At 38.1% G+C, this 17129-nt stretch overlaps 1 protein-coding gene across 1 annotated transcript in view; it reads right to left on the reverse strand.

Moving 5' to 3' along the window:
• Nucleotides 1-231: 231 nt before the first annotated feature.
• The window catches only part of SLC39A9 (solute carrier family 39 member 9), a 52043-nt gene continuing 35145 nt past the window's right edge, over nt 232-17129 (reverse strand). The window contains exons 3-7 of the mRNA XM_019641341.1: nt 15421-15615; nt 8336-8404; nt 7116-7201; nt 5993-6127; nt 232-4150 (exon numbers count right to left, since the gene is read on the reverse strand). Of these exons, the coding sequence (XP_019496886.1) occupies nt 3920-4150; nt 5993-6127; nt 7116-7201; nt 8336-8404; nt 15421-15615 (716 nt within the window). The 3' untranslated portion in view covers nt 232-3919. The remainder of the gene's footprint in view (nt 4151-5992; nt 6128-7115; nt 7202-8335; nt 8405-15420; nt 15616-17129) is intronic.

Below are 17129 nucleotides of genomic sequence, written 5' to 3' on the forward strand. Positions count from 1 at the left end.
ACCATCAATGAACTGGTATAATTTGGGGCAGGTGGCATATGGAGTCCTTAATCTGCCCGCCTCCTTTCCTTCCCTTGTTCTCTAAAGGATGTGCACATAGTAGGTATATCTTTCCTTTGCCCTTCAAAGCTTTTCATGACCTTCTCTGATGTTCAGATGTGGGTCAAATCCCATTATCAAACAGGAAAAGCAAACTGCTGAGAGGATAAGTAATGAGCCACTCACATAAGGTACGCACTAATAAAAATTTAATATCATAAAACAAATCAGAAAACAGCAAAAAAATTTTTTTAACCATTCACAATTAAAGTGGAAAGAGATAAAATTATAAGGCAGCCATCCATGGAATGATTTCATGTTTACAAAGGATCCAGAAAAAGGGACGTTTAAAATCACTGTTCAGGCTACTGAACCAGGAGAACTGCAGTGTTATCCCATGAGACGTCCAACCTCCTAGAAGATGCTATTAGAAAAAAGATCAAAGCCAATCTCTTTATGTTAAGCTGAGCACATCTAGAGAATTCCTAATGGTTGTCCAGTCCTTTGCTACAAGTCACAGATTTCCCTCAGGTCTTCTCAGGTGAATCTAGGTGTCTCAGGTACAAAGGGGCCACATCATTGGTTTTAATTTCACAGCATCTCCAACAGCGTTCTTTGAGTCATGTGGACCATTTTGTATTGAGCAGAAATTTTCTAATCCGAGAAAGGTTCCCCTGAAGAACACCTACAGAGGGTTCTCTCCTGGAACTGTAGCAGTTTTGGAAGAATCTGGTCATTATTCTTGATCTCCCCAGGGGCCCAGATGCCCCGTAGGTAGGAACGTTCTCTGGGGGCTTGTGCTGTTCCTGTGTTCAGTACCTAGCTACCATGTGTCTGAGGGGCTTAATACACTCCGATGCTGGTGTGTCCTCCTAGTTCTGATTCTTGAAAAAGATAAAAACTAGGCAGTGACACTTAGAAGCAGGCCGGTAAAAAACAATTACATCTTCTCCTTTCTACAAAGAACTGACCACTCAAAATGGCCACCTCTCTCTTTTTTTCTAATGATTCAAAATACAGGAATAGGGCTATCTCGGCTGTTTTGAATAGGGAAATAAAAAGAGATGGGGTAGGGGGGTGGGAAGAGAGAACACATAGCCTCTGTAGGCGGTACCATTTCCAGCTGTCTACACTCCAGTGCAGAGCCTTTGCCTAAAAAAAGGAACTTGGCAATAGCACGCACAGGAAAATTGCTGGTCCTAGAACATCACTGCTTTGGGGAAATAGGGACGGATAAGCGATTCCTTGGAGAACAAGTGAGGGGAATGGATCAGTAATATTTTTCAATCTGAAGAAAGTCTATCCCTACCAAAGAAAGGGAGTCAAATTGCAATTAACTTTGGTGATGAGGAAGGAAGGACCATACTTTACATCATCAATCGCATCTCTTTGGTCGCCAATTATTCCACCTGTAATTATGGCAGCGACTTCAGTATTGCCAATGTTTTCAAATGTGTGAGAGCATTAAGGCATCCACATCTAAGGAGGCAAGTTTTAAACAAGAGGAAACGGAAGCGAAATGCGTCAATAAGTGACCATCGATGTGGTCTCTCTCGGAACACTGCCCACCATGAGTGAGTTTTCCCCCGCAGTGAAGGAGGCCTCTGCCGTGCTACTCAGCCCCCTGCTGCCTGAAGATGCATGTGAGCCCTATACGGTTGGTATGGCTATGTCTGCGTGCTGACCAGGAGAGAAGTGAGTAGTTCCTGAGGCAGCAGCTTTAAAATCTGGGAAAGCCCACAGCTTCTGAGAGCTGATAGGCCCTGAAAGGTTTGCCTGTTACCGTGAGGTCCAGAGGGGAAGGCAAATTTGGAAGTTACAAGGTTCAACACTTGCCAGAGCTCAAGGCCATAACAGCAAGAAATTCTAGCCAAACTGTGAAGCATGATGTCAAGGCACTGCTGAAAAGAGGCTTTGGCCAGCAGAACAAATCTCTCATCATTGCACACAACAATATGATAGAAAGTGCTACTATCCAAACCAAACCAGACACTAAAATGTGCTATTCACTTAACGAAGTCAATTTCCAGGGAGAATCTACACAACCATGTCATTTTGAAGGACCAGATAAACCCCATGACTCTCCTAAGTCAGAGTTGTTATCAGGAAAGTCACTGAGACTTTCCACACTGTACCTTCCGTCTATTTTAATATTGTACGCAATGGTTGCCAGCCACTATACAAAACCAAATCCTATTTATGCTATTTTGTTCTATAGCCAGCAGAGGGCCCGCAAGTTCTACGTCCACATCTGCTGACCCAATGACAAATCTAGGAAGGAAATAAATCATAGGCATGCTGGCAAATGCGTCATGTAAAACATTTTACAAACTTCTAAATCCACTGCTCTGAAGAAGTCTTGGTTCCCTCTTTATGTAATGTATTTTTGAAATGGTACAGAAAATCAAAAATAAATTAACAATACAATATTATATACTTATTAGATAACAAAAGGTTTACAGGGATTTTGGCAAATACGGAAAAATCATCCTAGTTTGCTAAACACTTACTATCTCATTTGTTTAAGTTACCATAATATTAGCGATTGTGTCATCTCACACATGAGGAAGTGATATTTTAAGGGCTTAACAAAGCTGCATCTGACACAAAGGTAACTTCACTGAAGGGAATAAAGAGAGACAATACTATCTTCATCATCAAAGTTCAAGAAGTGTTGTCCTGATAAGAACTCAATTCATAAATATTAACATTGCCACCAGAAGTAAGTTGCAAATTGTAAGGAGGAGTGGTTGGCGGGAGAAGTTAGGAGAAAAGCATGGAAAAGATGAAGGGACAAGAGACATGATTTCAATAAGCTTTACATGAACAGGCAAACACTTCCCATCTGTGATACATCTTGACTTTCTTCACTGCTACAAGTGCTTATGTGACACAAACCTAGCACTCCCAAAGGGACAACAAGTATTTTGTCAGAGGAACTGCTTGTCTGCTAAGCTGAATATTTAAAAAGAAAACCAAAAAAAAAAACAACAAAAACACAGGTTTTGGTAATCTTATTTTTAAAAAGGTTATTACAAAGATGTAACTATCCAAATTCACTTAAAATTTAACACCGCCTTATTTGCAAAGATGCTTTGGGATCTGACTGTTCTTGAAGGAAAGTTAGGCCTGAACCTACTAGAACTCGGCTCCTCTATAAGAATGTGTTGGAGGCAGGTGCTCTACAAAGGAGAATTTGAAAACAAATGCTACTGAAAACTAGTCACCTCCTTAGAAGCTACACCTCCATGGTGGATTGGCAGGCTCTGTTCACAGGCACAGGAGGTGTTAAGTCCTCCAGATGTCCCCTTTTAAGTGGGTATCTCTTTCTTGGATATAAAGTCAACTTTCAACATATCTTGCTATCATTTTCCTGACTAGCCCCCAGTTAACTACAGTTATCTTTAGCATCTAAGACAGTGGCCATTATGACCTTCTAACAAGGCATATGGCATAGATGCTAAAGCACCAGTCTTACACGGCGAGAACCATGTTAAAAGTCAATGGATAAAGTGGCAGAGCCTCTAAACTAAGAAAGAGATTTACCTTAATTACAGAACACTGTACTGTCATCGTGAGTATGAAGTTCTCCAGTTTTCCTTAAAACCGAATTCCACCTTCCCTGAGAATAGGGTTAAGAGAAACATCAAAACTCAAAATGCCCAGGGCCCTTTAAAAGACAACACAAGGGAATGTGTTGTTTCTACTCTAAAAGCTTTCTGTTACTCCAGGTTTTAATCTCACCTCCCTCCATACTCTAGGAATACAGGTGGAGATGGGCAATGTGAGACAAGAGACTGAGGAAGTGAGCGGCTGTCATGTGCCGGGCTGTTCTCACTGGATGGCAAACGGCCATGGACGGAGGCTGGAACCTGAACATTTAATGCTGGTGTCCTATTGACAGGATGAGTGGAATGAGGCAACCCAGAACCAGGGCTGCTACCTCCAGGCGGCTGAAGCCTCTCCCTCCAGTGGGGTCGGGTTTGTGACTGTGTCCCATTCCGCCCACCTCAGGGAGGACATGTACTGTGGCAACATAAAGAAATGTCCCGGCAGAGAAAAGCATGGCCACTCCAGTGGCATTGACCTCTGAAAGGGCTTCTTTACTGCTCTGTGAATTCAGAGAGAGAGAAAAGAAAAATTAAGTCAAGTATAATTCAGGGTCAGGAAGAAGTCCTACTAAGTAACACTCAATATTCACAACTGGTGCTATCTGGGATACTGGGGACATCTTGAAATCACAGCAATTCTGTTATTTATGGGAAGCTGCCAAATAAGGGTTTAAGACCATTCGTGATGTTCACAACTGCGTTTTCAAGCAAACTTCAGTCTGGCTGAACAGGTTTGGCTTGTATTATTCTTAAGATGGAATCAACAGCATTATTAACACAGATATTAAATTTCACACATTCATTCATTTAGGCTACTAATATTTAACAAACACTGCCTATGCACCAGGCTGTAAGCCAGGAGCTTGAGACACACTGGTGATAAAGGTGCAGTACTTGCCCTCACAGAGCCTAGAAACATTTCACAAGCTAATCTTTACACAAATAATTTTCTATTAAAAAAGTGGACCTATGGACTAAGACAATTAATTACCATTTTAAGAAAAGAACATGCCATAAATCTAACTCCATGCCTTCAGAATTATCATACCTTCCTTTCAAAAGTTCTAAAGACTTATACTGATTAATGAAGTGATAAATAAGGTACTATTTTAAAAGGAACTATATATTGCTCACTGAAAAAAGATAAGGCTCTTCAGGTGAACAGAAAAAGGTTTTATAGCACCTCACTTGTTAGCAATCCAAATCAACAAACTCTCGATTAACAGAAATTTAACCATCCTTTAACCATCTCATTTCTCGTATGTCCCTTTTAATACAAGTTTTACTATATCAAATATGAACTGGATGACACTCAGACGAATCGGTGACCTTCAGAGAGAATATGGGAGAAAGCAGTTCCCATGAACTAGCCCTGAGTCAGTTCAGTTCTAAAATTTTCTTCCTGTTGCTTGCTAGTTGACATTTAAGTAAAATGGGGAGGTTTGCTGCTAAGAACTGCAGTCCCAGTAGACAGAATTATAAGGCAGGAAAGGTCCTTTTAGAACAGCAGGGTCCCTGAGCTGACAAACGATTCATGCCACTGCAGGTCTGAAGCTATGTTCAGTACAATGATAAAGAACTGGATATTTATTTTTATTTAAGTATAGTTGGTATACAATATTAGTTTCAGGTGTACAATATAGTGATTTGTCATTTATATACCTTACAATGTGATCACCTCACTAATTGTAGTAACTATCTGTCACTATGCAAAATTATCACAATATTACTGACTATATGCCCCCTCACCTTTTTCACCCATTCCCCCACCCTTCTGGCAGCCATCAGTTTGGTTTCTGATTCTGTGAAACTATTTTTCTTTTGTTTGTTCATTTGCTTTGTTTTTTTAGATTCCAAGGAATTGGATATTTAATATTTGGTGATATGAGAGCTGGGAGTAGAAGAATCTGAGTCTTAGCTGAATATAGACATCTGTGTCATCCCCCACTCTTCTCAGAGCTGCTGCATGCTTCTCACTCATGGTTCATGTGCCTACTTAAACATTAAATATGTATTGTTATGACTTATTATGTATCTATCAAATAAAACTAGCATGTCTGGTTAGGTTTAAGTTATATTATTTTAAAGATCAAATATTTGTGCAAATATTTTTGGAATTAGTGGGGAGAAGTTTTCGAATTAAATGAATAAGGAAATGCTCTAGATTTATGAAGAGGATTGACTTGGAATTAAGACATTTATCTTGTACAGGTTTTTACTCCTAATTTTATCTTTAGTTTGAGGGGATAATTGAAAAATTCCACATAAGAGACTATAAATTCTAGCAGATCACAGCAGAAGCACACACTTGTCTAGGTAAGCTAGGAACGAGTCCGATTTACCTTACTTAATCCTAAGAAGGTCACCATGGACATAACTGGTGCTGCCAGTGCAAAGACCAGCAAGTGCTTTCTGATTCGGTTCCGCTCTAGGCCAGCATGCATTAAGAAGGAAACCAGCCCAAAAGCAGCTGGGGCCTGGAAAAGAAAAATGATCCCTTTTTATTGCTCCACAAGTATGGATTGCTTCTATATTAAGAAGTATATGTCATTTGACTGAATTTTCATACAAAAAAAAACACCAAGCATAATACCAAAACTGACTGCCTTTTCAGAATTAATGTTCTAAGCTAAGAAAAGATCCTATTTGTATGTGTGTGTGTTTCTTGGATAGCAGGAAAAGAGAAATGGTAAAAAAAAGGAGTATAAGAGGGCCGGCCAAGTGGTGCGATGGTTAAGAACTGGCTTGGGACGCCAGAGGGCCCTGGTTTGGGACGCCAGAGGGCCCTGGTTTGGATCCCACGTATGAGGGCCAGTGACACTGCCCTCCACAGCTAAGATGCTGAACAACAGCTCAACTTGGAGCTGGGCTGCCTTGAGTCGCCGGCGACGGCCTAGGCTGCAGCCCCTGTGGCAGTGGGTTGCCATAGACTACCATGTGTAGCCAGCAGCCAGCGTGAGCGGCCATCTCGAAGCCGGCGACTGATGTGCCTCGCCTGGGAAGAGCGCAATGATGGTGCCAACATGGGCCAGTGAAGCAATGTCCTCCACAACTAGACTGAAGAACAAAACGACAGCAACTTGTCTGTTCCCCTTCCCCCAGTTCCCCAGCGCTGTTCCAATTCCCCAATAAAAATCTTAAAAAAAAAAAAAGAGTATAAGAAAAGAAAAATATTTATAAAAAAAATTACTATGAAATATAGAAATCTGTAGAGAATTTAAGTTTGTATATGACCATAAAAAATAAATAAAACCTCTTTAGTAAAAGTTTAGGAAAATTATAGCAAAAAACCCCAAAACAAACAAACAAAAAAACAGCTATGAAACACTTACTAAATTCTTTAAAATGAATAGGAATTATGACAATAACTAAAAAATTTTCCCCATTAAAAACATTAATGACCAAAAGAGAAATTTTAATTATGAATACATTCAATATTAAATCTTACACCAAAATTTTGCATACCTTATGTAGCATTATTGCCACAAACACAATTAACTGGACACTAGTCTGTGAAGTAGAAGCTGCCGCTCCCAATGCAACACCGTCAGCTAAATTTGAAGAAAGCAAACATAAAACATTATAAATAACAACGACTATGACAGTTTAGTGGTTGAATGTATGAACTTTAGAATCAAGTGGAGCTGTATCTGACTCTGGGACGGTTACTTAGACTTTCCGAACCTTAGCGTTCCCATCTCTAAAATGGGTTCAATCAAGTATATATTCTTTGGGTTTTCATGAGGGTTAAATGAGATAACATGTAAATAGCTTAGCACCTGGTCCAGGATATTTAATATGTCAGCCATTACTGTTGTTATTGGGAGAAGTGTGAAGCTCAAAAACTCACTGATTAATCAAATTATGACAGAAAAAGCAAAGAATTTCAAAGGAAGCATCTCGGCATCTTGCAGATAAAAAAACAAAATAAAGACACTAGGACTCTGCATAGATGACTTATACACAATGAGTAAAAGTTGGCTGAATAGATGAATTCTTTGTCAGAAAAGGATGTGATACTATTATAGAAAAATCCAGATAATAGTGTGCCACCTTCACAGTCTGCGTTTGTCACTGACAGAATCACTGACTAGAATTGGCTTTGGGTTGTGATTCTAAGGCATGCCAGTCAGTAACGCTGAGACTTTGGCACTCTACAGCCCACCTCTGCCTAACTAAACTGACACTTTGGGTATACACTGGGCAGCAGGACTATTCAGTACAAAAGTGCTGAGGCTCTTTTCCAGATGAGATTCTTAGGCAAAGGGCAGTAAACTTTTCTTAAAAGGCCAGATAGAAAATATTTTATGCTTTGCGGGCCACTTGGTCTCTTGCAACTACTCAACTCCTTCACTGTATGAAAGCAGCCACGGACAATATGTAACAAGTGGGTATGGCCATGTTCCAATAAAACTTTATGTATGGACACTGAAATTTGAATTGTATGTAATTTTCATGTGCCATGAAATATTCTTTTTTTTTCAACCATTAAAAAAATATAAAAACCATTCTGAGCTTATAAACCCCTCACACACAGTACACCAGGGCTTGTGCTTCTGTTGGAAGACTTAATTCAGCAGCCCTTTCCCTGGAGGCCAGCCCACAGGCGGGTCATGTGGATGGTCCCTGTGATGTACACACTAAGTCTCCCACTGCACAACAGAAAGAAAGGGGTTCCTGCATACCTGCAGCATGGACGACCAGACCCAGCGTGGTGGTGATTTTGGAATTGCTAGGCCTTGCTGTTTCTGGATCTGAAGCAAAAATAAGCACAGCAGCCATTAAGCAATGTGAAATAGTAACTGTTAGAACGCTGACCTAGAAGTGGAAGAATTCTTTGAAAGCTCTTAAAGTAGTAGATTTTTCTTCTCACTGCTGTCTTTTTGCTTCTGCTTCACACACTTAGGGGTTTCCCCTATCCTGAAGAGGTGGGCAGGAGGAAACTCTTCATTTGACCCAGCCTTTCCTGAACAGACAATGTGTAACCCCCAGCTGCTTCAACTGTCTCATACCCCTCAACCCTCTACCTCTCCATGGAAAGTGCTCTGTGGCCTCTGATCACTTCTCTCCAGACCAAATTGTCATTGCCTACCTCCTCATCTTCCCCAGCCTCCTGCAACTTTATCTTTATTCTCATATTTGCCTTTCTCCATTCTATTGCCACCATCCTAAATTTTCATCAACTCAAATTGAAATTAGCAATAGGCTCCCAACTCATTTCCCCTTATTCTCATTTCTCTGTAACCTAAACTCATCTTACACATGCTTGTGGGATTCACCTTTCTGCAACACCACCCTTCTGATGTGTCAGTTAACCAGTTAAGAATCCGCTGCTTTTCAAATTCAGCCCCAAATGCTCTATTCAGTAGGTTCTTAAGCCCTTTATCAACTGGTATCATCTTTTTTCTTGCTATCTAGCCCAGTTCAACCAGTTTCTTTAACGCTCTCTAACAAAACATTCTCCTTTTCCTTTCCTAAATCTCCTCACCCCTAATTCTTGGCATGTATGGGACGGGACTTCTCAGCTTGTCAATCCAAAAACTAGACATTGTTCAAAGTCTAATCTAGGACCAGGTCCCTCAAGAAAGATTAATGCCAGTTCAGAAAAACTTGCTCCTTGCCTGGAAACCCAGGGCGCTCTGCACACAGGCTCTACATGCTATTCATAGTTTCCTCTGTATCACCACCTCAGTTATAGAAAACTGTTTTCACTTAAATGTCTTATCCCCAGATTGACTGTAAACAATACAGAATTACATTTCCTACTTCTATTTTTTTTTACACGTTTTACAGAATGTAGCAAAACACTGGCACTTAACAGTTGCTTAATAAATCCTTGTTGAAGAATGAAATTTATCTGTATCACATGAATGCTACTGCTATTATAGGAAATATACAGGCAAGTAAAAATGTCCAAACAATGTAAAGTTAAACGATGGGGACATCAAAGTGCCAGGTGAAATGACAGACGGACATTAGTCAAATAAATGCCAAGGGATTTAATCTGGAGGAGCCCAGCACACAGAAGGAATGGTTTACAATAGAAAAAGCATATACAGTAAACTAAGGTTATTTTTTTACCAGTAAAATTTATCTTTTAATTAAAACACTGCAAGGAATGGAAGCTAAGACCCCTAAACACTGAGACAACAAATATTTCAATATCACCCCAAACTAAGAAGAACAATCATATTACACTTTGTGATAAGCTTGTTTTGTCTTTTCTTCATACACAGTCTTATGGTCTGGTTATAAGTAGCATTAAATAAAAACTAAAGGCTTTAAAATTAAAACATAATTTTTATAAATCTATAGAAAAAGATTGTCCAGTTGTCCCTCTGCATCCACAGGGGATTGGTTCCAGAACCTTGCTCCCCCTGTGGATACCAAATCTGCCAGTGCTCAAGTCCCTTATATAAAATGGCATAGTATTTGCATATAACCTACACATATCCTCCTGTATACTTTAAATATCATCTCTAGGTTACTTCTAATACCTAATCCAATGTAAATGCTATGTAAATAATTATACTGTATCTTTTGGGGAATAATGACAAGAAAAAAGCCTGTACATATCCAGTACAGTCGTAACCATTGTAGAAATAACTATTGGGTTGTTGGAAAAGTCACGATGCATTTTTGCAACAAAAAACATAGAAAACATACGTCATGACTTTTCTGACAGCCCAATACATAGTATACGTCAGCAACAACGTAACATTTCCTTTTGAACGTTTTCTATAGTTGGTTGAAACCATGGATGCAGATCCTGTGGATATGGAGGGCCAACTGTACTTCAGCATAAATTTAATAAGTGGATTAACTTTTACTGATATTTAATAATATATAAAAACCTGCAGATAATACGTAAAACCAGGTCATCAGATAAATGAAAGCCAGCAAAATCAATGACCTCAGAGATAAAAGAGGAGGAATAATAAAGTAACATAAAATGTATTTCAAATGGAACTGATAAGAATTGCAAGAAAAATGTCCTAGAGGCTACTGTGAGTAACTGTGTAATGCAGTTGGAGTCAGATGCCATCCAATAGGGGTGCTTCTCACTTGCTATTTGGAATAAAGAACATAAACAAAAACCATTTACTCCTTATTCAATTTTCCAAGATAAGACTTTGTTATTTTAAAAAGTCTATGGGGAAAAAAAGTAGTAGTAAATGCAAGAAGATTAAAAAACCTTTCTAGATCAACAGTATTTTTAATTTAAGTTCAATCTTATAATTTTTTAAAACCTTTAATTTGGAAATAATTTTAAATCTTCAGAAAAATTGTAAGAATAGTTTAAAAACCATTCATACACCCTTTTTACAGAATGACCTATTATGTAACATTTCGTCCCATTTGCTTCATCATTTGTGCTCATGCTTTCTCTATCCATACCACACAAATACACATTCATATACATTTTTTTTCATTTAAGAGTAAGTCACATACATCACAACTCTTTACTCCTAGATGCTTCGGAGTATATTTTGTAAGAGAAAGGACATTTTATTATGCAATCACAGTAGTTATCAACTTCAGTCAATTTAACATTGCTACTTTTTTTCTAATCTCTCTTGCAAATTCTAATTTTGTCAATTGCCCAAGAATGTCTTTCAGAGCATTTTTCCTATCCGGGAAGGATCTGGTCTAGCATCATATATTGTACTTAGTTGTATTTCTTTAGTCTCTTTTCATCTGGAACATTTTCTCTGTCTCTGACTTTTGTGGCATTGATATCTTTCAAGACTACATTTCCCTCTCTGTTCCTTTCTTGTTTTTTAATAGAATGACCTTTCCTTTTGAGTTGTCCGTAGATTATGCGCTCTTGGGTGGAATACTACTACATAGGTAATGCTTCTCAGGATATCACATCTACAGGCATGAGATGGACATCTGCTGCTCACCGGTGGTGTGAATTCTGAATCATATCTGGGACAAGGTGAATGTTATCTTATGAATACTCTGGATTCTATTATATTCCTCCAAAGAGCATTGATTTTTTTCTTTCGCTTTAAGTAACTTGGTTTGGCTCAAACTACAAACTGTCTTATTGGTGGCTGCTCAAATCTCAGTTTAATTTTCATCTTTAGCTGAGTTGTCCGGAGTCAGGCCAGGAAAGGCATGGTTCAGGGCTCAGAGACTTGGGCAGAGTTTATGCATAGAATTTGGGGCTGTGTTTCTCTGCCTCTCTCCTAAGATTCTCTACTTGCTTTCCAGTGGCTTTACTTACACTGCCCTCTGGCTCCTTAGGCCAGGAAGACAGGGTTTTCTATCAGAATTTTGGCTACCCCACAGGGTGCTGACTGCTAAAAGCAGTAAAAATAGGAATCACCCTGTTTCAATTGTTGACTCTCCTCCAGAATTTGCCTGCTTTAGGTAACTTTCCTGTGTCCAGAGTTGACAGTTATCTGTAAGGAGGCAGGCCTGATAGGAGTTCACTTGCCCACACCAAAAGCAGAACGCCAGTACCATTCATTTGGATCATCTAGTCAAGGTACTGTCCGATTTCTTCATTTGGTTACCTCTTTTCCCTTGCAATCAAATAAAAATTTAGCCTCTATATTTAACATTCATTGATTCTTGCCTGAGCCAATTTTTATGATGAAGGTTGAACAAATGATGATTTTCCAATTCTAGCACTCCTTCCACATTTACGTTGGCACTGGGCGTTTTACTGTGAGCGAGTGCCCCCCTCCCGTCTCTTACTCTCCTCTCTCCCTCCCTCTCCACCCACACAAACGCCTCTCCCTTCTCTCTGTCTCTATCTCCCTCCCTCCCTCTCCTGCCCCAGCTTGGATGGGCTCATCGATTCCCATTTTTTCAATGCTTCACACTTCATTACTGTTCTTTATGATTTTGGTGCTCAAGCTGTCCTATATCTGGTCAGTGGGAGCACTTTCAAGCTGGTTCATATATACTGTGACATGTTTCCGACTTCCTCCTTCCTGCTTTGTTTGAGCACTAGATGTTCCAAATTCATTTTGTACCTACCTTGCCCCTGACCTAGAATTAGCCATTTCTCTGAAGAGCCCTGGTATGCTCATTGCTGGGAGAGTAGGGGTGGTCTTTCCTTCTAGGTCTTCCCTGCAGACAGAGCTAGGACATACACATATGTGTACATAAATACACATGTATTTGTACACATATACATATCTATACACATACAAGTTTTAGAAATCATGAGTCCAAACTGCTCGAATTCCAAACCATCCTTACAAGGGTTCTTTCTTACCTTACCCCATTCCACATTTGTATGTCCCTTCTTCCACAGTGAGAACCCTGGTTCTACCAACATCACCACATTTACTCATTTGCTCAGTCCTTATAATACATCTGAACAGTTTTAGAATTGTTTTGCTCACACCATTACAAAAAGCAAAGCCTACTAAGAAGAGTTCACTGTTTGTTTATGCTTCTTCCCCAATTCCACCCAAGACTGAAGGTATACAGGCAAATATTACATTTGTAAGTTACTTGGGTTAGTTTTTTGTTAATTCCCTTCATTGTGATTATGTCAGTCACTTAAAATACAGTTCATCTGTTTCAGTTAGCTCCCTCATCCTTGTTGATTTCATTTTATTTTTGAATATGGAGAATATCAACATGATTCTAAAAGTCAAAACTATATCAAAAAAGCATGTCCAGTGTCATACACTCCTAAAACCCTCTGCCCTATCACACCCCATCCCCCTTACAGGTAACCACCTTTATTTTCTAATTGATTTTTATGTTTCTTTTTTTATTTTGTAAAAATAAGCATATATATTCTTATTTTCCTTTCTTTCTTACACAAAATATAGTATATGATAGAAGCTAATTTATATTTTTGCTTTTTCTTTAACATTATCTCCTAGAAATCTCTATCAGTTCACAGAGAACTGATTTCATTCTTTTTCATAGTTACATAAAACTCCATTATATGTACACACTACACTTCATTTAACCAGTCTCCATGACTACACATAAATAGTTGTACAATGATAAATATGCTGCATTGCATAATCCTGTGCATAAGTATTTTCATATTGGAGCTGTTATTGTTGAAATAAATTCCTAAAGTGAGATTACATATGTAATTTTGTTGCATTGCCAAATTCCCCTCCACAGGGGCTGTACTGTTTTGCATTCCCACAGCAATAGATGCGAGTCTCTGCTTCACCATAGCTTTACCAATAGAGTGTATTGTCAAGCTTTTGAGTTTTTGCCTGACAGGTGAGAAATGGCATCTCAGCAGTTCTGATTTGCATTTTTCTTATTTTAAGTGAAATTGATCATCTTTTCATATGCTTAAGGACCATTTTTATCTTTTTATGAAGTATTTGTTCATGTCTTTTGCCTGCTTTTCTATAGTTTTTTTTTAGTATTCTTAACCTGGGGTCCACAGAGAACACTGGTAGAATACAGGGGGTGTCTGTGACCTTAACGTGGAAAAAAAATGCATTTTTATTTTTATTAGCCTCTAACTGAAAATTAGCATGTCCTTTAATTATGAATGTAGACAAACCACAAATCATGTTAGCACTACTTATAATTTATTGCCAATAGAAACCAGATAATTTCATATTATTTTACAGGTGAAGATATCTTGATATTATTGCTTTTGGTCATCACTACTCTAAATTAGGGCTTACAGAACTGCCACCACATTGCATGATTAGCCTTCCTGTCTACAGATGCTCATGTGAGAAAGCTAGGCAGCTATGAGGCTTCTCTGCACCTAACAGTCATTCACTCCAACCACCAAACAGAGGTCATGGGATTGCTGCCCACTGGGGACCAAGATATCTGTGCTGCTTTGTAGTAGTTTCTATCTGCAAAACTCTCTGTCAGTGTATTTGAAAAGAGATATCTGTAAACCCCTGTGTCTATTATAACTCTTTCAAATTTATTTCTATCTTTATGGCTTCAAAATTGTTTCATGGATCAGAATCCTTTATTTAATATAAATCATATCAAAGATGTTGACCTCCCCAAAGATGAATTCATTGATCTTAAGACAAAAAAATTACTAAGACTGGAGTTAAATTTAAAAAGTTTTGGAGAATTCTAGCTGTCCTTCAGAGAAGCTTATCTTTCCTTGATAAGCAACCTACAAATGATCTCAAGTATATGTGTAAGAAAATATCTTTGTGAATTAGGATTTTCTAAACTAGTAAACATTAAACAAAAGCCCAAATGAACTAGATGCTCAACTTGACATTCATGTTGCCTTGTAAAAGGCAATCTCACAATTTAATGTTCTTAGTCAAGTTACACAACAGTAGCTGTCATACTGATGTCTGAAAAAATGAAATTTAACCTTATGTTTTAAATGTATTCTCTCATTATTTAATGCATCAATAAAGAAGACATATCAGATATTTGTTTTCATGTTTTGGTAACTATATTTCAATATAATTGATTTTCTCTGTAATCCTATGCACTATGCTTTACATATCTAAAAACAGTATTCCAAAAAAAGGTCCGTCAATAGGCTTTAGACTACCCAAGGGCTCCATGCCACAAAAAGGGTTAAGAACCTGCCCTACACTCTTAACTAGAGTGACAGCTTTAAGGTAACATGGATAATACCCAATAAACACTTTCTTGTGCCACATGCGACAACTCAGTAGCTCCCCCAACTGAATAAAATGTTTAGGGGAACCTGAAGAAGACAAGAGTTTTAGCACTGAATCAGGCCAGTGACACACACTGAATTATTCAATCATTTGTGATGTTCTAAACTGCAAATTTATTGTACTGCCCAGAAAGCCTTGGAGTCACTTACCATCAGTAGAATGCACGTGGGAGCTGCCAATCTGGTCCACCAGCAACATGAAAACGAAACCCAGGACGAGAGAAACACCGATGTAGGCATGCAGCTGTGTGTGGTCATGGCTGTGCTCGTGTTCATGGGCAACTGGTACTTCTGCTTTGTCCGATGCAATCACATTCTGTGTTTCACTTGCTTGGTGGTGTTTTCCTAGAGCAGAATGAACCATAAAGAGAAAATATGTTTTCCCCTTAAAACATTTTCATGTAGAAGCTTCCATTCTTTTGTATTTCAAGCTCTATTTACTTTACTGCAAAATCATCCATTTCCTACATTGTAATCCAGCCAATCATAAACTCCTTAAAGTTCATGATGAAAAAATTCCGAAGTGTCTTCTGCTTTTGGCATGCAGACCTTTAAACTGCCTATATTAATCTCAAAACCTAGGAAATGGAAGCAAATCACCAAGCAAGAAAGCAGTTATATTCCCAAGGGATATCATCCCCAAATCTTCCTTTCTGGCTGAGAAATTCATGCCAATCTTATCAGAAACCACAGTAAGTTTTATTCTGATGAAAACAGGTGAATGAAGAGCTGCAACAATGAAAATAATTACAATCAAATTCATTTTGCTTTATACCTAGGTTGATATAAAAATTGCAAATAAAAGGCAAATCGAATATAAAACTTTTAGCTTTAAAAAATATCAGGGGGCAATCACTAACTAGAAACCAAAAGAGGAGAGCAGTTTAAAAGGGGCACATCCTGTGGTCTAAATTCAGTTCTAGAATTATAATTGTTGGGAGATTTTGAATTACAGTAAATGACACCTGGCCAAGTAATACTACTAGTTTATATTCACATATTTGATACTCAAAATATAAATGCTTCAAGGCCAGACTCCTTATCTTTGCTGTGTTTCATGAATAGAAATTAACATAATAGACATTTATTGTTTATAATTAGATTAGGCACTTTTACCTTTAATCAAAGAAATTGAACAAGCCTGTTATATTATAGACTCTGCCTTAATTCTTTAAAAGTCATTTTCGAGGGGGCAAAAAAAACACGTCACCTGAAGATAATTAAAACTTAATTTTTCTAATTCCTGAAAGATATTTTTGATTTGTTTTCATAGCTTTTTTAAAACAATAAATATACATAACATAAAATTTACCATTTTAACCATTTTTAAGTGTATAGTTCTCTGGCATTAAGTACATTCATATTGTTTTGCAACTATCATCACCTATATCCAGTCAGGATGGTAGATAGTAACTGGTAAGTGCTCACTACATGTTCAGAGACATAGTTATATGTTAAATGGAATTAATTCGGGAGGTTCATTTTAAAACATTTATGTTAAATATTTGACCTGAATATATGGTCAGATACAATACTGAGCAATAAAACAATGTTGGGGGCAAGGAAGAGGGGTGTGCATAGAAAGTAGATGCCAGACATTTTAGCAGACAAAATAAAAGAGGAGATAGATCTTATTAGTCCACAATTAGTATCCATGTTTCAGAATTCTGAGAGTAAAGTATAACAAGAGTCTTAGAGATCAATTTTTTAAAATTAATGAATGATAAGATGAGAGTTAATTAAATATAGTAGCAGGTATAGCCCTTTCCTTTTACTGAAATGTAGAACAAAACAATAAACAAAGCCGTAAGATGGTAACGTGCCTCTCTAAAGAATCTGATATGTGGCATTCTTGGAGA

This window comes from Hipposideros armiger, unplaced genomic scaffold (assembly GCF_001890085.2).
Source record: "Hipposideros armiger isolate ML-2016 unplaced genomic scaffold, ASM189008v1 scaffold_59, whole genome shotgun sequence".
In the NCBI taxonomy this organism is placed as follows: domain Eukaryota; kingdom Metazoa; phylum Chordata; class Mammalia; order Chiroptera; family Hipposideridae; genus Hipposideros; species Hipposideros armiger.